Here is a 24,262-nt window from a genome sequence, read left to right as displayed (position 1 = left end):
CCACACCTTCCTTCTCTTTGCTGTGGGGCAGTGCTTTTTTAGTAACTTCCGGGGTGAGATCGACATCCGTATGACACTCCTATTTTCCAATCCAGAGGAGATTGAGGAGTAAGATTGGGGTGGAGTGGCATACTCCTAAACATTTTGATTGCCAAAGTGACAAACAGACTAACCCAAAAAAAAATGTGTGTAAATGTCCAATAAATTAAATTTGTTAAATATAACAAAAGCAACTAATTCAATATATTAGTGGATATACATGACAAAATATAGAAGTTTGTGCTATTAGGTTTGCATTAACTAACTTGTACAAATCTCTCTCTCTCTCTCTCTCTTCCCCCCTCCTAAATTGTTTCTCCTCCTCTTCCTACCAAGCCTGCACTCTCTCGTTCCTCTCTTCTACTCACACTCTTATTACCTACAATCCACATTCACCTTTCAGGAAAGTTTTCTTCACCGTGTCTCATAGGTGAAAAAAAACCTTGGGTCTCACAATGATTTTCCTCTGTATGACAAATGTCCTAAGTGCCCTTGACATTTGCTCCTAGAGCCTAAAAAAAAAAAGTAACTCAGTGCACGAGGCTTTCGCTACTGCGGGGTCTGGGAGGGGAGAGCCTCATTATGTTAAAATATTTTATTCACATCATGGGTGAAAGTAAACTTGATACTTTCATCTTTTAAGAATAATTTAGTATTTTTCTATTTGGCAAAGGTGAATCATTCTATGAGGATAAAAATAACCCCAAGGTCAAAATATTTGCCATATGGTGAACAGACAGACTAATAAAAAAATCCTTTTTAAGATCCTCTATTTATATATCTTGTTTTTTGATGAGATTTCTTACCTTGAAACAATGGCCACTTGATCACAATGGAGCAATTGCACCAAGATCCACCCTTTATAATCCTATCTATTATATTTTTTTGATGAATTGAAAAAAAACCATCTATCTAATATCTAATAGAGTAATAAGTCAGAATCTCTACCAAAAAAAATAAAAAGTCAGAATCGCCACAGTGCGTCACTTCGCATTACGATGTACGACTAGTCTCTCTTCTCGTCCACTCTCCGACCTGGCGGTCCTGGTAAGGCTCTAATAAGGAAACCAAGACAGGACACGTGTTATCTTATTATTCGCTAACTTTCCATCAGATGACGCTGCAGCTGGCCTGGACCGGACCGGTTCTGTGGTTTTATCCTCTTTCCTTCTCTTTCCTCATGCGTCTTTTTCTATCAACGGAGATCTCACCGGCGACAACGAAACCCCTAAATCGGAGCTTTCACAGGTATTTGAATTCATTAAATTTTTTTCATTCGAATTTATTTCGATTTCTTCACATATGTAATTTCAGCTTTCGATTATACGTTTTCTAGGGTCATCCATTTGTTGAGGACTTCAAATTCTTCCCGTAACGAACTCTGTTAGGGGTTTTTGAATTGAGGAACAAGTTCAATCTCTCCAAGACCCCCCACCCTTTTTTTTTTTCAAAGTTGGTGGGAGATCTTCTGCTCTTCTGTAATATATATATATATATATATATTTTTTTTTTTTATTGTATTCTATTGTAGCTTCGACGTTTTCTCTGCTTAATGTCAAATTTTGATGGTTTGATGTAATCAAAATGGAATTCAATTTAGTCTCCAGGAAAGGAAAATAATCGATTTAGGAATCGTGTAGCTTTGAAGTTCCCTGGAACTCTTTTTCGTGGGTGATGTTTGCAGTTCTTTTGAGTTTCAAAGCTATAACAAATTTATTTATTTTGGAGGTCTTATGCTTGTTGTTCAATATGTTTTAGAAGGGGGAAAAAAAATGAAACTTAGAGGTTGCAGATTTTGTTTCTGAGTTGGAACTGGAATTGGTTTTGTCTGTTGTACGTTATCTGAATGGATGTTGTTTATTGCTGCAGCTCTTAGAGGAAATGATGAGGCTGCAAACATACGCGGGACTCAGTTTAGTCAGCGCAATTGCGATTATTTATCATGCTTTTAATACCAGAGGCCAATTTTACCCAGCAATGGTATATTTATCGACCTCCAAGATCAGTCTGGTTCTTCTCCTGAACATGGGTCTGGTCATCATGTGCATCTTATGGCAGTTAACTAAGAAGGTGTTCCTTGGTTCACTCCGGGAAGCAGAGGTTGAGAGGCTGAATGAACAGTCTTGGAGGGAGGTTATGGAAATCCTCTTTGCTATCACAATATTTCGACAGGATTTTTCTGTTACTTTTCTTGCAATGGTCACTGCTCTCCTTCTGATTAAGGCTTTGCACTGGTTGGCTCAGAAGAGGGTTGAGTACATTGAGACAACCCCATCTGTTCCCATGCTTTCTCACATTCGGATTGTTTCTTTTTTGGGGTTTCTTCTCATTCTGGATAGTCTCTTCCTGTACAGTTCCTTAAAGTATTTGATACAAACATGGCAATCTTCCGTTTCTCTCTTCTTTGCGTTTGAGTAAGTCACCTACGCTTATGCTTCTGGATTCTTTGCAGTTTGGTTCAGAACATCATTTTTAGTGTTGCATACTGTTGAGTAGTCCTTTATTTGTATTTTTTATTTTTAAAGCACTTTTGTCCTTGTTTGTGTAACAGAAGTTTGTATGAATGGGGTTATTATACACATGATTGGGGGAGAAGGATCCTCATTTAATAGAAGAACTGCTCATAACTTTACAACTCCTTTTGAAACTACATTCTTCAGTTCTTCTGGATATCCATCCTTCTCTAATCAATAAATTCATCTAAAGAGGAATAAGACTCATAGTAAGAGAACTAATATTCAACCAAACCCTTGGAATGGATGTACTTGGATCTTATGAACCTCATGCTTTTATTTTATATATTTGATCACATACCCTTTAATCAAACAAACCCCTTCACTGAGATTTAAAAAGGGGGGGGGGGCTTTTAATTTTCATGAAATTAGCCTTGAAGAGTCAAAATATGATTTTGAGCTTCTATAACTATATGTCATAAAATAAAGTTGTTTGTTATGCATCAGAGGTTGACCTAATGTCAGTTATTAAGCTGTGACAATTAAAACCAGTGGTGAAAAGTAGATGCCTAATTGTACAACAAACAATTGATTCACATTTTATTGTTACTGGGTTACCTTGCATTTTGGGGGGGGGGGGTGCCGTGGTGGTGGTAAGAAACTCAATCTTCTGAATTTGCTTCCTCCTCAATACCTCTAAACCAACTTCTTTTTTCTTGGAAAAAGATTAGGGGTGCTCATTAAAAGGAAATTTAAAAACAAGGACGCTGCCCACATGATATAGGAGGCAACTAGAGATGAGAGCAGCGGCAGTGATGGATTGAAGATACAGCTCTACTAAATCACAAACTTAAAAGCCAATACATTGTTCAGTAATGGTCAATTTCCCACCTCCTAGAAAGCCAATTGATACCTCAAAAAAACTGTATGGATAGATGCCTAGATGAATAGAAGAAAAAGCACTTTCCTAGTCACAGCATTTTAGAATTCTAGATGGTTTGAATCTTCGAACCCACATGTACAGGTATCCCAACAGCCATACAAAGACAAAAATACTCCATATGATCACCCCCCCCCCTTTTTATCCCAGTGCATAGCAACTTGGTCTTGACAGCAAGTTGGACATGTTAGAGGTGCAAACCTTATAATGATAAAATTAATCAAAAAGGTTAAAACAAGGATTGGAATGGGAGAGTCAACTGCACTTTTTAAATGATGGCTGATGCTAAAGTAGGGGTTATTAAAAAAAAATGTGACCTATCAGTCTTTCACCTTCATTATTTATGATAGGTGACAGTAGGATTTTTTCCAAGTTTTTACCCCTAGGAATGTTGAATAATAAAAAAAATACTAATAAATGAAAAGACAACATCCCAGTACACCAGGTTCCCGCTACTGCAGGGTCAAGGAGGGGCAATTGTATGCAGCCATACCCTCTGCTTCACAAGAGAGGCTATTTCCAAGTTTAGAATCCACAACCAACAGGTTGTAATACCGCGACTGAACCTTTGCACAAAGGCTCATAGTTGTCGCGGTGTCAAATCGATCCAAAGTAGTAGTGGAGGGGTGGCTAATCGATTTGGTGATGAATCGCCCCGTTATGGCGTTGCCATGGCGGTCAAATCGCCCATGTGTCATTTTTTATTTCCCTTATTTTCTAAAGTTATTTGGTATGCTACAAGCCTGCAATATATACCCTATAACATATAAAACCAATATTATGCAACATCAAATCATCAAAAATCAACATAGCTATATCATGTCATTAAAAATCAACATGAATTATTGACTTATATAGTTATACATCAAATCATCAAGTCATAAAAAATCAATATGTACATCAAGTTATTAAACAGAGAAGAAGGAACAGAGATGGAGAGAACTAGACGACTAGAGAAGAACTGAAGAAGAAGGAGAAAGAGAATCAGAGAAGAAGAATCAGAAGCAGAACTGCAGAAGATGAACAAGGAGGAGAGGAGTGAAGAAGAGAAGAGAATCAGAGTAGAACCAGATGTTGCAGAGAATAACTGGAGCAGAGAATAGAAGGAGGAGAGCTGGAGAGAAGAAGAGAAGAACTGGAGCAGAGAATAGAACTAGATGTTGCAGAGAAGATCAGAAGAAGAATAAAGAGTGAAGATTAAAAGAAAAAGAAAGACCAAAGAGAAGAATTAGAGCAAAGAAGATCAGAAGAAGAAGATGAAGAAGACGAAGGAGGAGAAAGACCGAAGACATTGCAGACTCGCAGGTGGGGCCTTTACCTGGCTGGCTGCTATCGCTCTTGCTACTGGAGAAGGAGAAGACGTCGCAGGCTGAAGGTTTTTGAGGGTTTTGTTCTCTTTGAGGGCTTTTTTGTTCTTTTGATGCTTTGTATTTGAGAAATTGAGGAGGGAATGAATCGACTGGTAGAGGCCTCGAGGGTTTTCTCTTTATCTTGCCAATAAAAATATAAGAAATGGAATATTGTTAATAAGTAAAAAAAAAAAAAAAAAAAAAAAAAAAAAAAAAGAAAGAAAGAAAGAAAAAAGAAAGTCCAATACAAAAAATCGACCGCCTAGTGAATCAGGTGTGACCTGGCGACCGCCATTTGTGAGTCGAGTAAATCGTAGCACTGCAATGAACTTGTTTTTCTGCTGGGACGCCAAATCGCCGTCTAGGGAACGCTATGACAATTATGCAAAGGCTCGTTGATGGAGGGCCTGGGGAAGAAGGTTAAGATCAGAGTAGTAGGGGGAGGAAGGGAATCACACACTCACATAGAGCACAAATCCAACCAATTCTCATTCAAAGACCAAATAACTCTAATTTGTCCATCGGTTATCACCATTATATAGGAAAATAAAGACATAAAATTAGCAACTCAACTGAAATAGTAATTAGCCTAAATTAGGAAAAATCCTAAAAAGGAAACTAATGCATAAAGAAAAAACTCCCAACTCATACGTTCAAATTTGGAAAATAGAAGGCATGAAATAAAAAGAAACCACTAATTATTTCTAGTCATTGTTGGACCAAAACCCTAGGCTGGACCGGTTCTTGGCTCTTGGCTTCCAAAGTCGGTCATACTAGTCCAACCAGGCAATTGCAGTCATGTCTGCATCAACTCTCCTCCTCTCCGTCGAGTTAAGGAAAGGACCAAGAAAACCATTTAAAGGAATACGCTGAATGAGAAACAAACCCACCATCTTCTTGAGCTTAATTCTAAGGAGATCTTTGGCAGGATGAAACTTCATAGTCTTGTTATCATGCTTGAAAGCATAGGCATAGGCATAGGCATAGCTACAATGCTGTATTTTCTTGTCAAACAACCAAGGTCGACCAAAAAGGATATGACACACTTTCAGAGGGAGGACGTAACATTGGACTGTATTTTTAAATCCACCAATAGAATATGTGACCAAACACTTATCTATGATTTTGAGATTAGTGTTGTTCACCCAAGCAACCTTGTAGGGATTTGGATGTGGCTTTGTCTTCAGTCCCAGCTTAAGAATAGCATCTTCAGAGACAACATTAGTGCAACTACCTCCATCAATGACCAAGGTTAACATTTGGTTATTGCACTTCACATGGGTCTGGAAAATACTACTACGACGCCGATCTTCATCATCAGTGACTCTCTGAGTGGTCAACACATGACAAATGACATAAAAAGGATATGAGTCCTTTGGGAGTGTCATGGACTTCACTTGACGCACGCTCTTCCTTAAAATTAATTTTGTCAGAATCAAGTTGCTCTTCAGGAATATAAGGTATAGGAAAATCCTTATCAATAAAAACAACCAAACGGCTAGGATATTGAGCACTGATATGTCCAAATCCATTGCATAAGTAGCATCGAGCTGTAAACATTATTGTCTCAGAAGGTTTATTTGAACCATGCCGAGGGGGCAAGTATGGACGAGTAGGCTGTAAAGATGACATTTCAGAAGCATGTCGAGGTGGAGAATACGGTCGGCTAGGTCGTGAAGATGCCATAGATGAAGTATTAGCCTGTGGTTTGCTGGTTGATTTTTCCTGGGGAGATGACTATGGCTGAATAGAATTAGGACCCCTAGGAAAAGTATCTGTACATGGCCTCTGATTGTATGGGCGTTTCGTACTTTCCTCAACCTGATACGCTACTTGTACGAAATCTTCCATTGTAGGTAGTCAACTAGATGCAAAGGCATCAATAATTTGAGGATGCAAACCATTACGGAATTGTGCCACTAATACTTCTTCATTCCACTCAAAATCAAAATGAGTGGCAAAATAATAAAATCTAGCAACATATTCTTTTTCAATGGTCAAATTTTCCTGTTTCAACTGTGCAAACCTGAGAAGCATGCGTTGCTTCTCATCAAGAGGCAAGAATCTCTGGTTCATGACTTCATGCATTTCAGCCCAATTAGTGACTAATCCAATTCCTCGGGTTCGATTTTGTTGCTGTTGTTTAGCCCACCAGACTTGGGCTGTGCCTTTCAGTTTAGCCTCTACAAATAGGATCTTTCGGGTTTCAATCAACCCGTACCATCTGAAGAATGTCTCTAAGCTATGAATCCAGTCAAGGTGCAGTTTTGGATTGTTATCTCCATAAAATATCAAGGACATCCAATCTTGCTGCTCTTTCCGCTCCATCATCATATCAACCAGTTCCATATGGTGGTGGAGGTGGTGGTGCTGGACCTACTGGTGTATGATGTGGTGTTGTTGGTGGTAGTCGTGGCAATGGTGATGACGGAACCTGTGGTGTGGTGTTGAAAGAATCCCCATATTAAATGGGACTCTTCCCTCTATCTGTTGGGAGTTTGCATAGATTCAATCATTGTTTGAAGAGAAGCGATAGCGGTAGTGAGGGTATCAACTTTGCATCCGTTTCACCCTTGTCGGAGTTGAGCTGTTGGAGGACTCCATTGTTGGTTACCATGGTGGAAATAACCAAAGAACACTCACAAGTAATGGCAGAATAGTAATTATAGTGAAGTCCTTAAGTGAGTGGCAATTCTGTAAATACAGAAGTACAACTTGAAACCCTATAAGTAATGTATATAGGGGGAGGGGGGCTAACTCGGAAACTGGAAATACATATGGGATAAAAGGAAAAAAGGAAAAGGTAGGGGCTGTATAGGAATAAAAAAGAAAATAATAACGAAGGAAGAGAGAAAAGGAGGGATCGGGGGTGGTGGTTGACCGACATAAGAGTTTATCTCCTTCTTAGAGACGAAACCAGTAGAGAAGGGTTTGTGCTCTCGAACCAAGGGAAGCAATGAGGAATTTCCACTTCAAAAAGGATTGTGACTTTGATGGAGGTGGCGATTAGTAGCGGGGACTTCGCAATGAAGAAAGTCGACGTACGGCAGGAGGCGGGGAGACTGAGAACCAGGTATGTTGACTTTTTTGTTTGTTTTTTTGCTGGCTGGCAGAACCTGACAACCAGAGGGGGATTTCGATTGAAGCTAAAGGAGGGTTTCAGCATGGTTGAGAAGTGGCCCGTTGTTGTTGCGACTTTTTTTTTCCGCTCGCCATTACAGCAGGGAAGAAAAGAGGGTGGAGGGGTTTGCTGTAGAGGGATCCGAGGGAAAATTTGGGGTTTCCGACATCTCTATTTGTGTAACAAAGTTTTTTTTTTTTTAATTTTTTTATTATTTATTTATTTATTTATTCACTTGTTGGTTGCTGTTGGCAGAACCCTAAGTAAGGGGAGAGGTCGATTGAGTGGGCAAGGGAAAGAGGAGGTGGTAGGGGTTTTCTTGTTGGGAATCGAAGGGGTGGGTTTCTGTGGGGGGAACCGAAAGAGATGGGATTGGAGTTCTAATGTATTTATTTATTTTTTTAATCTCAGACTAGGAGAAGATTGGGGAGGGAAGAAGAGAGATGTAAGGGAAAGGAATGGGGATCCTTCGGCTTTGATACCAAGTTGATGGACGGCTTGGGGAAGAAGGGGAAGATCAGAGTAGCAGTGAAGGAAGGAAGGCACACACACACTCACACAAAGCACAAATCTAACTAATTCTCATTCAAAAACCAAACCACTCTAACTTGTCCATCGGTTACAGCCATTATATAGGAAAATAAAGACATAAAATTAGCAAGTCAACTGAAATAGTAACTAGCCTAAATTAGGAAACAATCCTAAAAGGGAAACTAATGCAGAAGGAAAGATATCCTAACTCCTACATTCAAATCTGGAAAATAAAAGGCATGAAAAATAAAGACAAAGAAACTACTAATTATTTCCAGCCCTTGTTGGACCAAAACCTTGGGCTGGACTGGTTCTTGGCTCTTGGCTTCCAAAGTCGGTCATGCTGGTCCAACCAGGCAAGTGCAGCAATGTCTGCATCACTCATCCACTAAAAAAATAATAATAAAAGTTAACCTACCACTTTAGGGTATACTTCTTTGGGTTGTTTATTTATTTGTTTTTGGTTTTCATTGCTTTTATTAAGTTGCCAATAATCTGAGAACATCCAGGCTTCATTCAATGCAGTTTTTTTTTCGAACGAATTTTTTCACTCAACAACATCATGATGATTTTTAATTTTTAATTTTTTAATTTTTAATTATATTTTTAAGTAATCTGAGAACATCCAAGCTTTATGCTTGGATATTGCGTCTGAGGTTTTTGTTTCAACTTGCTGTTCTTACTTGTAATGTGTCGCTGAAATTTTTATCAGGTATATGATACTGGCAACAACAACAGTGTCTACATTTGTGAAATATGTTTTCTATGTCAGTGACATGTTGATGGAAGGACAATGGGAGAAAAAGGCTGTCTACACCTTCTATTTGGAACTTATTCGTGACCTGCTTCACTTGTCTATGTATCTATGCTTCTTCCTTGTGATTTTCATGTAAGTAACTAATTTGTCTCTTGACTTTCCATTAACAATTTCTACGTATGCTTTTGCACATTCTTGATTTGGTTATGCTAAATTTTTATATATTACATTGAATTCTGCACTTGATACAGTGATATGGCCAACTGTCTATTTTGAATTATGCTATTGTAGATCATCTTGAGTATTTGGTCGTACTCACGAAGCAAGATGATAAGCTTTTAATGTAAGACGTTTGACAAACCAAACTAGACCCAATACTACAGGAACTTATAAACCAAAGAACAACCAAAGTTCACCAAGTAACCCAACTATATTATACTAACAAATTTGGACAGCATGTTCTAAAACCTTGCAGTCGATCCCAATAGCTTCAAGAAAACCTCAACAGTAGAATATTAAACAGCATATGATAATTTCAAATTACTGTTAGGTGAATCAGTCCATTCAGGAACAAGGGCAGCAACTAACTTCATCACAGATTAGGTAAAACCAGAATCGACTCCACAAAATAGCAACACAGTGAACTCAGAACTCAGAATTGCAGAAATCAGTTATCACCAGTTGTAGGACTAAATAGTAGCAGAACTGGGATATTAAATAGACAACAGATTTCAGCAAGGCAAAACAGAAACAGAATTCAAATCTGGACAGACTTAGCATTCGGCCAGAATTGAGAGAAACTTCATAATTCAAAATCCCCTGGTCTGATTGGTCCCAAATTAAGGTCGAGCCTCCCTCTTAATAAACCCAACAATCGATCAAAAGGGGAGGGCCATCGGCTGGCTGGATCTTCCAGAACAAAGTAGGGGCAGTAGGAAGAAATCTGGAGATTTCCAGAACCAGAATTCAATCATAGTTTCAGATCTCTTACCTGATTTGAAGAACCTTGCAATTAAATTTGAAAAGAAAGAAATAATAGTTTAAGAGACCTCTTGGACTTCACGCCGCAAAGAGTCAATTGGCTCCAACACCAATTCCTTCAGCCTTGATCAAACACAAGACAACTCTTCATGAAGAAGACAATAGCAACAACCATTATTTTTTTATCAAAATCATTTAAGACTTTTAGGAGCCTCCTCTTCTTTATTTATAATGTTAATGGGGGAGGGAATTACAAAATAGAATGTTCCTCAAAAAAGAAACCAAATATTCTCCTAATGTGATAGTTACTAAAACCTGAAATTAGAAACTACTTAAAAAGGAAACTAACTACTAATGACTTGACTCAATTAACAACTTGACTCCTAAGGAAACAAATATAACTCAAATCAAACCCAACTAAAAAAGAAACTAATGGAAAAAAGAAACTAACTAGTAATCCCGTACTCAATCTTAGAGCCCCCCCTTTAAACCCATAAAAGTGGTTTATTACACTCAAAATACATGGGATCAAAGGCCCAACATGTATGGAACCCAACCCTAGGCTTATTCCTAATAAAACAAGCCTATTTTGGTAATTAATTTGCATCAACTCTCCCCATTTTGAAAAAAATCATCCTTGAATTTTGCAGTGATAAGGGGGAAACAACATATGCGTAGCAGCTTTAACCATTCCCAAACAAAATTCTGGTTGCTTGTAGACTTTTGGAAGGTAGTCTTCAAGGTGTGGACCTTTCTCTTCAAAGAACCATGATGGCATAACAAACTCTATATGCTCAACCTCTGAATCAATACCAACTGTGAATGTCGTGTCCATAGAGTCGTCAATGTTGGTAATCTTCTCATTAAGGATTGGAACAAACTCTTCATTCTCATCATGAATCTCCAAGACTTGTTGTGGAGTTCTTTCAATTACTACCTCATCTTCCACGGCTTCAGTCTCGTCTACTATGCTCTCTTCAATGTAGAACTCTTCAGTGGAATCTTCTATCTCTTGACCTTCTGACTTTGATGCTTCAAGAACTATCTCTTCAATGTGAACCTTGACTTCAAGTTCTTTTGGTTTGAATAGAGATATCTTCACGTCACCTAGAAGAGCTGTGTCTCTTGGGGATGCTGAAGAGTTAGGTTTAGTGGCTGGAAAATTTTTCTTGACCTCCCCAGCTTGATAATGAAACCTTCTACCTAGCTATACTATAAGTTCCTCTGCTCGAAGAGCCTTGTCAAAGCAATCTCTCACTATATACACATTAGCAACACCAATTCCCCTATTAATTTCTGCTCGTAATCCCAGTCGAAACCGAGAAAGTAATTCCTAATGCCTGTGAGAGAATAAAGTGCATCAAACTTATTTATTTACTCCACCACAGTCATATTTCCCTGACGAAGAGAGTTCAACTGGTCTTGTATACGAGCTCTAAAATTACGTGGCAAGTACTTATTAGATAGTTCAAGTTTCATCTCCTCCCAAGTAGTAGGCTCTCTACCATGGTCCTCCAATTCATATTTATAGGTTCTCCACCAATCACGAGTAGCCTTAACTAGCTTACCACAAGCTAGTTAAATTTTTCGTTCCTCAGATAGGTCATAGTAGTCAAAGTAGTTATCCAATGCAGCTATCCAACCATAAAACAACTGGGGGTCATGTCTACCATCAAACTCCTTCAAATCAAGCTTGACTTTCTATGAATCCCTTGAGTACCTCTGATGTGTAAGACGTTCCTTCTCAAAATAACCCCTTATGTGTTCTTCTAAAGTAGGTTTCTCTACAAGAATCCTTTGTGCTGCTTTCAGATTAGAGATAGGTCTTATGTTAGCCGACTGAGCAGTTACATTCAATGGTGCTTCTTCCACTTCGGGTATTGTATGTGAATCACTGGTAGGTTGTTGTGGTTGGCATAGTTGTCAAGGCGTCGCCTAGGTGACGACTAGGCGTCCAGGCGGTTTGCCTGGGGCCTAGGCGACAGTCGCCTTATTGCACTGCATGCCGCCTTGTATTTTGGCACTTATTTATGCCAAATATCATTTAAGTAAACGCTCATTTACTTAAGATATTATTCATAAATAAGCAAATACCCCTTATTTGAATCCAATAAAAATAGTTTAAAAATCAATTCTAAAAGGATAAAAAGTCAACCACCCAGTCCAAGAAGAAAAACTGAATTTTGGTTATAGGGGCGATTTTCAACTTTTAAATGCTGGAGTTTTTCTCAATTATGAAAATTTTATAAATTTTATCATGTTAAAACATTGTTAAAAACCAAAAGTCCGGTAAAATAATTTTTTGTTTTGATATCCATAAAATTATTTTCATTCAGGCGATTTTAACAGCATTCGCGCACTTAAAAATAAGTTTGACCGGAGCATAACTTTGTCATTACAACTTAGATTTAAGTAATCTTAGACTTGTTGGAAAGCTGATTTTATATTATAACTGATACAAAAAGTCTCATGTAAAAATAATATCATTTGACCAATCAAACTTATTATAGAACCAGAGCATTTCTCTAAATTTTGATTTTTTATAACTTAATATGACTTAATGTTAATCTTTTTATGATTTAATATGGCCAAATGTTAGATTTTTAATGATTTGATGTTGCTTAATCTTGATTTTTTATGATACAAGGTATATATAGCTTACTAAATAATGTTAGAAAATAGGAAAAATAAAAAAATAATTGGTCGCCTTGTTCGCCTCAAGGCGTGTACCTTCTCGCCTAAGCACTTAGGCAACCCTCCACCACCTTGGTTCGCCTTGTCGCCGTGACAACTATGGTAAGCGCAATTGGAGTCCATTTTTACTGATCCACACCAAGAGGCGGAACCGACTGGGTCACGAAAAGCTACAACAGTTGGTGTCTATGCATTATAATATGAGATTGAAGATACAACACATATAGCATAGAGGGTAACAATGAACCAATTGAACTTGCTCACGTTTTCCAAGAAGACTCAGATGAGGATGAGGATCCCCTATACCAATGGATGAAAGATGGAGGTGAGCCACTTATGGATCAGCCTGGGGGTAGGCCCGACCCCGTGGTAGCTAGTGAGATGGGTACTGACGTGGATGAGTATATATCTCAAGAGGGCCGTGTGCTTTCACAGGTACCCAGGCCTTTCGAGTCCCAAGCTACTAGGGTTGATGTGGAGCCTGAAACTGTTTAGTCACGGTCTGGTGATGAAGATGATGGTGTAGGGCCTGGTGGTGGTAGTAGTAGTGGAGTCCGTGATGGTGATGGTGATGGTGATTGTGATGGTGATGGTGATGGTGATGGTGATGGTGATGGTGATGGTGGGGATCCGCGAGAGGTACCATTACACTAAACCGGAGCAAGAGTCACTGCAGTTCAAAGGAGAGATTCAGTTCACTCATGCCACACAGGACATGGACCACAGTGCACATTCCACCACACCCCTCAAGAGAGGCTCACATCGTCGATTTATAATTGGTGGAGAGGAGCAGGATAACATGGACTCCATAGACATCTCTATTAGGAGCTTGAATGACACTCTAGGAGGCTTAAGCATGGAAAGTGGTATTCATGGGGAGCCGTTGCATGCACCGTCAGCTATATATGCCATAGGGACAACCGGTTCAGACTATAGTTATTATAATCAATTTGGCCAGTTGGGACACCCACATGCCAACTCTTTCCCCTCTGCCACTGAGTATGAGGGTCAGTCTTTTGTGGATAGCATCTTCGGGGTTCCAGAGCCCCAGACATACATGCCGGTGCAGGTTCCTATCCGTCAAGCGCCAACCAACAGCTATGGATCTCGTTCCAGCTCATTTAGTTTCAGAGATATCTACCCAAGGATTGGGTATCTCCAGTTTGTTGGTGATGATATTTATAGGGCTGTTGTGGCAGACTTTGATTATTACTTCTGTCATACCATGACATGGCCAGCCTTTGTGCTTCAATCAGAGCAAAACATACTTCTAGGGAGATATCACCCATCTACTAGTATGCTATAGCTGAAGATTAATGGCCTTTGCACTATAAGAATACAGAATCCTTATCTAGTAGCAACGACCAAACAAACCAGTACAACGTGATAGGATCTTAACCCTTTAAGAGTTGACACTCTCCTATAGGGATATATTACCAGAGGCATGTAACTGGTCCTCGAGAATACCCTACACCTGACAACCATGGATTGCCTAGACTATAGTCATCAAGATTCAATCCCCAAGTCGCTCAGGTGTTAGCAGTCACATCTCTAACCTTTTCCAATAATGTTTCCAATTCATATCAAATGATTAACTATCAAAATTTTCTTAAAACTAATTTAACTTCTTCATTCAAGATGAATTTCTGAGCATATGAGTAATGCAGCAAATGATTGAAGCAAAACAAATGTAGATGTCAACTGTAACCTGTAAGATGTCCAATCTGTGTCGAGTTTCACAATAGTATTCATTTGTGTTCTTCAAAGAAGCAAAAATTAAAAATATAACCAAGTCCATACAAAGAGACAAAGCTCACCAATGCCGACACACTTGTCTCTGATGGTGTAGGAATAGAATTAACAAGCTGCTCCTTGTCCAAATCCCATAGCATGATGGCTGACATCTCCCCAGAAGCATACTGGTTGTAAGATGTAACAAAGTTTACTTTAGAAGAAATAAAAAGAATACTAAAGAAATATCAGAAAGCAGTCAACATTCTTGACATAAACATGTACCAAATATCCAGACTGCTGCTGCCAATCCACAACAGCATTAACACTTCGTACACCAGGTCTATGACCTTGAATCGAAGAGAATGCAGTTACAAGCTTTTGTTTACTCTTCAAAGAGTAATCTTTCCATATACGGATATTTCCATCACCTACATTAAAAAATACACCGCTGATTTAGTATGGAATACACAATCCCACAGAAGTGGCTAAATATAACCACTGTTTTTCTCATCAAACATACCAGCATTGAATCTTACATGAAGCAACAAGAAGCAATGTGTCATCTAGCTCATTCACAAGGCAAAGTTTAGAAATTCCTTTCTCAGGGAAATCGTGGTTAACGAAACTGTTGAGAAGAGTAGCTTCCTCATAGTTCCATATCCTGAGAAGAAAAACTCAAACATCTAAGAAACTCTAAACAAGTGTACAAGACCATATATCAAAATATCAAGAACAACCTTAAGCCAAACACAGGCTGCATTCAGATAAATGGAATTGGAGATTCATGGGATCTCAAAATTCCAGATTTAGAAATCTTCTCATTTACAATTGCATAGATTTTGAAATTTGTTGTCCAGATCGAATTTAGCAAATCCACAGAACTGAATTAGCTATTCTGCCTCCATCCTTCGATGACCAAAAGATTATGTAGATTTCACCACTGTGGCTTTTCTTCACTCAATACATCCGAGATTTTAATACACTAGATTGGGAAAAGGGTTCTGCCTGACATGCAAGGGGAAGGGTTTTGAATGGCACATTGTCTGTCACATGGGTAGGTCATCTCATCATTGCAGCAGTTCCATAGATGAGGAACCCTAGATAAACCACATTCAAGTTTGATGGGCATACCTTAACTGCATGGCCCTCCATATGGATTTCTGTTGTGTTTGTCATCAAAGAAAATATCTTCACAATTTTCTGTAGTGAGAACAACAACCATAACCTTATCCCAACTAAATGGGTCGACTACATGGATCCAATGTGAAACAGAAAAAGAAACAAGGCAAACAAAGAAATAAAAGACGGTAAGAAAAGATAAAAATCAGCGGTAAAAGTAGAACAGATTCCCAGGAACAACCCCTATAGGGGATCAGCTATGCAGATCTTTGTTCTCCAGAAAGGTCTAACCGGCGTATGTTTGTCACAAAGCACTCCCAGGTCCCGACACACTTCTCCATTTCATCCATCCCACTTTAATTCTGTGGGACACATCATACTCTATATCTCCTTCTTCGCTAATGATCGACCCCAAGTATTTAAAATAGTCTCTCTTTTGTAGTTCCCGATCAGCTAGATTCACAACCTCATCATCCCTCCTAGCCTAACTGAAAGGACACATCATATACTCAGTCTTTGTTATGCTTATCATAAAACCCCTTGATTCTAAGCATGATCACCAGAGCTCCAATTTAGTGTTTATCCCTTCTACGGTCTCATCGATGATTATAATATAATCTGCGAATAACATACACCACGGTACCTAATCTTGAATGTCTTTAGTTAACTCGTCCATAATGAGCGAGAACAGGTAAGGGCTCAGGGAAGATCTTTGATGTAACCCAATTGTAATTGGGATTCACTACTTTGGCCTTATGGCGTCTTGACACTTATCACCACTCCTCATACATGTCCTTAATTATATCCCCCAATATATGGGAGCCCCTTCTATTCCATAGGACATGCCAAATTAACTCTCTAGGTACTCTGTCATAGGCTTTCTCAAGGTCAATAAAGGTCATATGTAGATCTTTCTTATGAGATACACTTCCATAAGGCTTCTTAAGATGTAGATAGCTTATGTCATGGATCTCTCTGGCATAAAACCATATTAATTCTCTGATATTTTCGGTTCTGCCCTTAAGTGCGATTAAATGACCTTTTCCCAAAGCTTCATGATATGCCCTATTACTTTGATACCTCTATAGTTATTGCAATTCTGGATATCACATTTATTCTTATAAGTCGGGACTATGATACTTCTCCTCCACTCATCCGACATTTTCTTATTAATCAGAACCTTTATAAATAGCTTAGTCAAAAAAGAAATCTTGTGAGATCCTAGTCACTTCCACACTTCAATTGGGATCTCATCTGGTCTAGGTGTTTTACCTACCTTCATCCTTCGTAGGGCCTCCTTAACTTCAAATTCACCAACCTATAAACGTTGGCTTTGAAGTGGGCTAGTTTGATGTCCATTCACTCCCCCATGTAGTTCCATCCAATCAGTTGAGAGGAAGTTTCTCCATTAGCAATTTACAGAAATAATCCCCCTAATGTTTCGTAATGTCCTCATCCCATATCAGTACTCCACCATCCTCATTTTTAATGCATCTAACATGGTCTAAATCTCTACTCATCATTTCTCTTATTTTAGCAATCCTATAAATATCTTTTTCCCCTTCCCTTGTATTTAAGCTCTCATACAAGGCACCATAAATCTTCTCCCTCGCTTTCCCCACAATCTTTTTAGCTTCCCTTCTGGCTGTGTAATACCTTACTTTTATCTTCCACAATGCCAGTACTTCGCCAAGATTTAATATAATCCTTCTAAGTCTTAATGAGTCCTGGACCTCATCATCCCACCACCAAGTCTCTCTAGTGGTTGGACAAACACCCCGAGATATCCCTAGCACTTCTTTGGCCACATTCTTAATTCATGTCGTCATTTTCATCCACATCTCATTAGTATCTCCTTCAAAAACTCACTTTCCATGTGCAAACATTTTATCGGTGAAAGGTTTTTTAAGAGCTCTTTGAAGGCGCCCTGATTTTATCTTAAGACAAATCTGCCTCTTCTTCTTTTGCTACCTGGTGCTAAAATACCAATCCAAGAAAAAAAATCGATAATGAGTAGTCAAGCTCTCCCCAGGAATAAGTTCACAATCTTTCCATAACGGTCAATCTGAGCCTCTCGTCAGAAAGAAATCAATTTGTCTTGAGAAATCAAATTCCGATGGAGAACCATCTCATTAGCTGTTGTTTTGTTATTGTAGAGAGTTCCTACTAGGTAGTTGTATGAACCTTCTTGCGAAGATCAACCTGAGCATAATTCCCTAGTTGCCAATAGGTTTCCTCGGCAGTAGCCCAAATCTAAGAAGTAGTATCTAACAGCAAAAATCCTCTAGAAAAAGATTGATGAATAGAAGAAATCAAACAAGCCATTACCAAAGAGTCATTAGTGACCCATTTATCCTGAAAGGTACCCTCAATATAGCGTTTCTTTAATTTTCCTATGATTTGTCCAGGGAGACCTCTACCAGCAATGATAAAATAGGTAAATTTGGACCAGACGAGGTAATTCGTTCCCTTCAATTTCACAGTGCTAGCCCCAAAAGGCATGTAGTCGTTGCAATTTTATCCATCAGATCCAGAGGTACAGTAGTTACTTCAGACATGATTGAACCAGTAAAAAATCAACAATGAGAGAGAAATACCAAATCTTCAAATCCAGCAGTCAGAAAAGGTCTATATTGTATCAAATTGCCCAATAAGGGTAGTGAGGCACTCCTCCAAATTATATCTGATTCTAATGGAGAACTGTTTAGATAGGAAAATTAGGATTTTGGGAGAGAACTGTCAATATCAAAGAAGAGGAGAAATTTCTCCAAAGACTTGGCAAATAGGGCCACAAGTTTGGTCGATCTCCTCTTCAATGGTGAGGATGATCTCCTAAAAAAATCAGCTAATTCTGAGGAGGAATTCCCAAAAATCGATTTGGTCAGGGTTTTCGAAAAATCGATGAGTGTTGATCTTCAATCTTGCAAGTAGTGATGAGTCCTTCTAGGTTGCTGAACTTGATCTTCAAGAGGTAGAGATGTGTTCTTTAAAGAGGTAGAAGCCACACTCCTTTAAAGTAGAAGAATAAAAAATCGTAAAGGGTGAAGAACCTTAATTTTCTTGCAAGGGTTTTGGGTTTTAGTTAATGAGGTACATATAAAACAGCCACTAGATTCGTAGGAATCACCGCATTAGTGCTGGCCTATGGGAAGTTAAGGAGATAAAGGTAAGAGAAGATGAAGGCTAACAAAGGACATGGAAGGGAAGGGGATGGAGGCTTGAGATTCTTTAAGGAGAGAAGAAGGGGCTGGAAACTGGAAACTGGAAACTTAGATCAGAAATTAAGCTTGGATACTATGTTAATAGTAAGAATAGGGAGAATTCTTGTGTGTACTGATTGATCACACAAGCCCTTTATTTATAATATGCAAAATAGAGTCATAATAGGAGTACAAGTCAAAAAGCATAACTCAATTACAAGTATAACCCCCATCTAGCTGCCCCACTCTAAATAAGGTCGGTGGAGGGGGAAAAGTCCCAATGTGCCCCCTACGGCACAGTTAACCTCTATTCTAACACCACATATTAGTGGTTCATCTCCGCTGTCTACAAGACCAAACTGTCCTTACTCTCCACCTCAAGGCGTTGTGGTTCTGAAAAACCTTCTATGATGCCGAAAGTTACAACTCAGTGCTTCATATGCAAAGGGTACGATCATATTTCTACTCAGTGTACAAACCATTTGGTAGCTTACTTTGATAAAGATTTTTTCATAACTCTTGCTCCGGAAGAGCAACAGAATCTTGAGACAGTTTGTTTAGAGGCATATGGTCAACCTAGTGAAGGCAACGATAATCACATTGGTGGGGAGTGACAACCTTGCTATGTTCTTTATTTTGACCACTCACAAGGTTTCTGACAAGAAGATTCAAACCACAAGGATTTTTCAGACTCGGGTGAAGTGCAATAATCAGATGTGTAGCATGGTGATTGATGGAGGCAATTGCACCAATGTCTTCTCTAAAGACTTTCAGAAGCTTGGGTTGAAGACAGAGCCCCATCCAAATCCCTACAAGGTTGCATGGGTGAATCACACCAATCTCAAGATTACTAATAGGGGTTTGCTCACATGCTCTATTGGTGGGTTCGTGGATATGAGGCAATGCGGCATCTTACCTCTGAAAGTGTAACATTCTTTTTGGACGACTGTGACTGTCTGATTAAGTGTAACAACGTTGGTATGTGAATTTCTACTCTTTCAAGCACAGCGGCAAAGAAATGAAGCTTCTTCCAACAAAGCCCTCGCTGAAATTAAGCTCAAGAAGGTAGTGGGCTCGTTCCTCCTCCAACAAGTTGACTCAGACGACATCATTTGTCCTAATTCAAAGGACCAATCCCAAAACTGTCTTTTGGTCCAAAGGGGGCTAGTAGAGATTTATTTCTATTTTGGGATAACCAATGTAATCCTTTTATTTTATTTTATTTTGGTAGTAGATAGCAATGAAGGAGTTGTTAGTTTACTAATTGTATTGTTTCTTAGATTGAGTTAGTTTCCACAAAAGAGTAGGTTTCTTTATTTGAGTTATTTCTTTCTTATTAATAAACATGTAATCCTACTAGTTGAATAGAGGTTCAATGGAATAAAATAAGATTTGAGTAGCTGCTGGTCGTGTTTTTTTTCTTCCCCTTCCCTTCATTGATCGAAACATGTTTCTTCCCTTGGGTACTCACTCTCATCTCTTCCTCCTCCCTTAATATTATTTCTTCTTTTCTTATAATTTCTCATCCTTTCCCCCCTTTTGTCCCCTTCTTTGTTACTATACTATTTATTTCTGGTGTACTCTCTTTCTGGTGCTAACTTCAGTCTAAATAGAGTCTGCTGAATTTCATCAAACTTGATATATTCATTTTGAATTTTGGGTATAGATTCTCCACTGGAGACATCTAGTGTCAACTATGATGGATATGGTGGGCATGATCATTATACCCCTTCATCATCTTCATTCCCCACTGCTAATGATGGGCCACGGGACGCGTCATCTTTTGTGGATAGCATCCTCTCATACCTAACCCCACCCCCAATAACCATATCAGACCGATCGACCAAGTAGCTACAGTGGATCCACATTTGCATCATCCTCCCAAGTTGGTGATCTATATCCTAGGGGTAACTAGAGTATGTTGATAATGAAACCTAGTAGGTTGTTGTGATGGACTTCAAGCGTCTTGTCAAATATAGCATGACATGTGGCCTATAAGTTGGAGGAACAGTTTTCTCGGTGGCAACAATCATCCTCAGCTTTTGAGCCTTCTGGGAACTCTATGTGGTACTAACATAGAGTTGGAGGAACGGCTTCATATGGGTCTTTTGAGTTTCACCTTTGTTGTACACTTATACTTGTAACACCTTTGACATTTTGTAATATGAAATGATTTTTTTCTTCATTTGTAAAGCATATCTCAGTAGTTTTCATTCAATTTTATGTGTTTTAGTTTTATATTATGTGTAGCATAACCTATATTTGAGAAAGTACACAATAAGGTATGTTGTAAACCAACCTAGATACAAAACCGAACTAGCATTTTGGGTGTGCGGTTTTTTTTTTAAAAACAATCTAAGGGTTCCATTATGTTTTTTATAAATGCTTAATTAGGGTTTTCCTGGAGTTTCAAGCCATAATACAGCCATTTGACAACCAAAATGTCAAAACGAATCCATCTTTCAATCAGGCTTCAGTCAAAACCCAAGATATTTCGGGCGACAACCAAAATATCTCGAATCTTGCTTTTGGTTGTGATGAAAACACAACATTCACATGATCTGATAGCAGTAGTTTTAATGAAAGGAACTCCATACCTGATTCGTTCATTCTCATCAGCAGCAACTACAACAGGAGAAAAAGGCTGCAGCAAAGCTGTTCTTGTACCCGTTTCAAACTTGGTATCCCAACTAGCAATTTGATTGCTCAGCTTGCTTACAGCTGTAACAAGGAGATAAAGAACCATGTCAGCATCTCTCTGCAAGCAGAAAAATAATTATAAAGAAATTACAAGCAATGTGCATAAAGAAGCCCTCACGAAAATGCTGGCATCTAGCTATGCAATCCAGTGCAATTTTTTCCCTTTCTTCTCTTCTAGCCACACTGTCTTCATTGTCATCTGCTGCAGTAAGCAGTGGTCTTGAGAAATGACCGCAACTCCAATTGTAGATCGTTGACTGAGGAAGCAAACTGCGCTCCAAAGTCCCAGAAGTTCCACCAGAACCTAAAAGAGGATCAGCTAATCCTGAGTCTGGGGAGTTCAGCACGTGTGGCCTGAACTCTAAAGAACTAACTCTTCGCATTCCTGGCAAGTAGCTTTGTTGAGGGGGACTAACAGGAGGAGTTCTAAATGTCAAAGGTAAATGACCTGTCAGAAAGTTTAAGCATAAAATTCATGATATAGCAAGCAAAGATAGAACTTAAAGAAAATTAATCAGAAAGCCATTATTAGCTGCCAACATGAAGGGTTCAATGGCACATGCATATATCATAAGTACTGCTTTGAGATGCAAGCAACACTGTAAATAGCACCATTCAAAGGCTACCTCCGTTCATATCAAACCAGGATGCTGACCGTGCCAGGCCAGCAAGGTGAGGGGCTGGAATTGCAGTTGCATCACCCTGCCGAACACTGCCACCAGTAAACCGCATTGAGTTTGTAACAACTTGTTCGATACCAATAATAGAGAGTATTCGCCGCCCAAGGCCTGCAATGTGAGGAGATGGATCCTTGGCCAGTGTACTGATTGCCAATACACATAGAGAATAAATTCCACTGTCAAGGGGTTTAGGTCTTGAATAGTTAATGACCCCATTACTAGAACTCTCATTCACTAATATTCCAGAATCAGAGTGGTGGAATGAATCGTCCGACAATGGAGACCCGTGCATTATTCCAGAAGCAGAAAGCGGGCTACTAGCAGAAACCCTTCCATCTCGACCCCCAGATATGCTGTCGCTGCCGACTCGCATTACGGGACCAATTTGGGAAGGAATAGCACTTCCATGCTGCATGTACTGGCTTGTGTTAGTATAGCCACCACTTGGACTTCTAATAATAGCCAAAGATGGTAAGGAGTTCAGCAGAGAGTTAGATTGCGGCTTCCAGTATGCAGCAGCAATTGATTTCAGGTGCTTATTGTGGCCAAAGGCGAAGCGTGAAAGAGCTGTCAAAATATAAGTCCAACTCATTGACAGTTCACAATTAATGCTAACTGCAGAAGCAAAACAAACATCCCAAAACCACAATATTTTCCCAATCCACCAAGCCTAAGATACACTCACGCATATTCACCAGCGGGTTACATAAATAACCATGCATTTGTACTTGTGAAGAAACTACATTACAGTGTATTTACAATTACAACACATAATTCCACAGAACTGCTATATAAGAGACATAGAAATAGAACACAATATTTAAGGATGATATTTCATCAAAAAACCGATGCAGATACATCACCTAAATAGGCTTATTTTATTAGAAATAAGCTTTGGGTTGTGCTATGTATGTGTTGGGCCTTCGATCCCATGTGTTTTCACTTTAATTGGCCACTTTTTCTTACTTTTACTTGTTATTAAGTGTTTTAGTTAGGCTTGATTAGGATTCTATAAGTCCAGTCATGTTTTGGATCAGTTTCCTAGTCAGTTTATGTTTCCTAATTATTAATGACTGGGTTTAGGCCTTTCCATTTTAATGTCTAAGTCTATTTTCCTGTCCACTATTTTTTTGTCCTCTATATAAGTTTGTAAGAGGGGCCAGCATTGTACATGTATTTAGTAAAGAAATTGCAGCTTTTGCTTGCCTCTTCGTATTTGATCAAGGAACCCCTTGTGTTTGCCCAATCGAACCACCTTGCAGTGTGAAGTCACAGTATTATTTTCTGTTGCTATTATTCCATCCATTAACAAGTTTTATTTCTGCAAAATTTTCTGCAACTAGAACCCTTGTTTCTAGAAGATCATATGCTAAATGTTTATTTAGATTAAGCAATCTAGCCATTAGATTCTCTCAAGATTTTGACCATATGTTCAGGAATCCCAATGGTGAACTCGGTTTGACTTTAATTCTGACCATCTGATCTTGAGATATTTCTGTTTTCTGCCATTCTACCCCTACCCTCCATTATAGCTATTGTTTTACCTTTTCTTTTTTAAATCGATTCTGAGATTTAAGCTACTGCTTATGTCATATGCTGTTGAATCGATTGACCACTACAAACCCTATTTTCCGATTCTTTTTGGCCTTGGAAATTACCGTTTTACCCCTATTTTGGTTACTGTTTATTTCCTCATCAATATACTATTTTCAACAGTATTTTAATCACTAAATTATATCAGATTTCAGAACCTCTCCACTAGAAGACCCTTTTTTGGAAAAACAGAGTGTCTGGCCGGACACTTGTGGATATGTCCAAAAAAGGTGGGCCACCCAAGTTTGAAAAAAGAGAACAATTCTACAAATATCTCAAAAGACTTATCCGAAGATCTCAGAAGACTTATCCGGACTTCCGGACTTCAAAAAATTATGTAATTTAATTTGTAAATTTTGTTTATAAATAGA

General features: G+C 38.8%; 2 protein-coding genes across 5 annotated transcripts in view; one reads left to right on the top strand and one right to left on the bottom strand.

Annotated features, from left to right (window-relative positions):
• The first annotated feature begins 1,030 nt into the window (after positions 1–1,030).
• LOC122070279 (ERAD-associated E3 ubiquitin-protein ligase HRD1A-like) lies at positions 1,031–9,356 on the top strand. 2 transcript variants are annotated; one of them, XM_042634404.1, is made up of 3 exons: positions 1,031–1,287; positions 1,909–2,453; positions 9,146–9,356. In XM_042634404.1, exons 2-3 carry the CDS (start codon positions 1,921–1,923, stop codon positions 9,324–9,326), a joined length of 714 nt encoding a protein of 237 aa, XP_042490338.1. In that variant the 5' UTR covers positions 1,031–1,287; positions 1,909–1,920; the 3' UTR covers positions 9,327–9,356. The 2 variants fall into 2 exon arrangements, with proteins under 2 accessions (XP_042490338.1, XP_042490339.1); XM_042634405.1 differs by lacking the exon at positions 1,031–1,287 and adding an exon at positions 1,367–1,495.
• A 5,255-nt stretch (positions 9,357–14,611) lies between these two features.
• The window catches only part of LOC122070281 (regulatory-associated protein of TOR 1-like), a 40,234-nt gene continuing 30,583 nt past the window's right edge, over positions 14,612–24,262 (bottom strand). For 2 of the 3 annotated variants that reach the window (XM_042634408.1, XM_042634409.1), the window contains exons 15-20: positions 22,245–22,865; positions 21,737–22,066; positions 21,516–21,639; positions 15,136–15,260; positions 14,882–15,027; positions 14,612–14,784 (exon numbers count right to left, since the gene is read on the bottom strand). In XM_042634408.1, coding sequence (XP_042490342.1) covers positions 14,614–14,784; positions 14,882–15,027; positions 15,136–15,260; positions 21,516–21,639; positions 21,737–22,066; positions 22,245–22,865 — 1,517 coding nt within the window. In that variant the 3' untranslated portion in view covers positions 14,612–14,613. Of the gene's footprint in view, positions 14,785–14,881; positions 15,028–15,119; positions 15,261–21,515; positions 21,640–21,736; positions 22,067–22,244; positions 22,866–24,262 lie in introns of those variants that run through there. The other variant, XM_042634410.1, reaches the window with a different exon arrangement.

The sequence above is a fragment of the Macadamia integrifolia genome, unplaced genomic scaffold (assembly GCF_013358625.1).
Source record: "Macadamia integrifolia cultivar HAES 741 unplaced genomic scaffold, SCU_Mint_v3 scaffold871, whole genome shotgun sequence".
NCBI lineage: Eukaryota > Viridiplantae > Streptophyta > Magnoliopsida > Proteales > Proteaceae > Macadamia > Macadamia integrifolia.
This window is presented reverse-complemented; position numbering and strand designations above follow the sequence as displayed.

Bases quoted from the DNA above. Each gene is read 5' to 3' on its own strand.
- LOC122070279 (XM_042634404.1), top strand. From the start codon at position 1,921: ATGATGAGGCTGCAAACATACGCGGGACTCAGTTTAGTCAGCGCAATT. The intron at 2,454-9,145 runs GTAAGTCACCTA...AATTTTTATCAG, and splicing joins TCTCTCTTCTTTGCGTTTGA to GTATATGATACTGGCAACAA.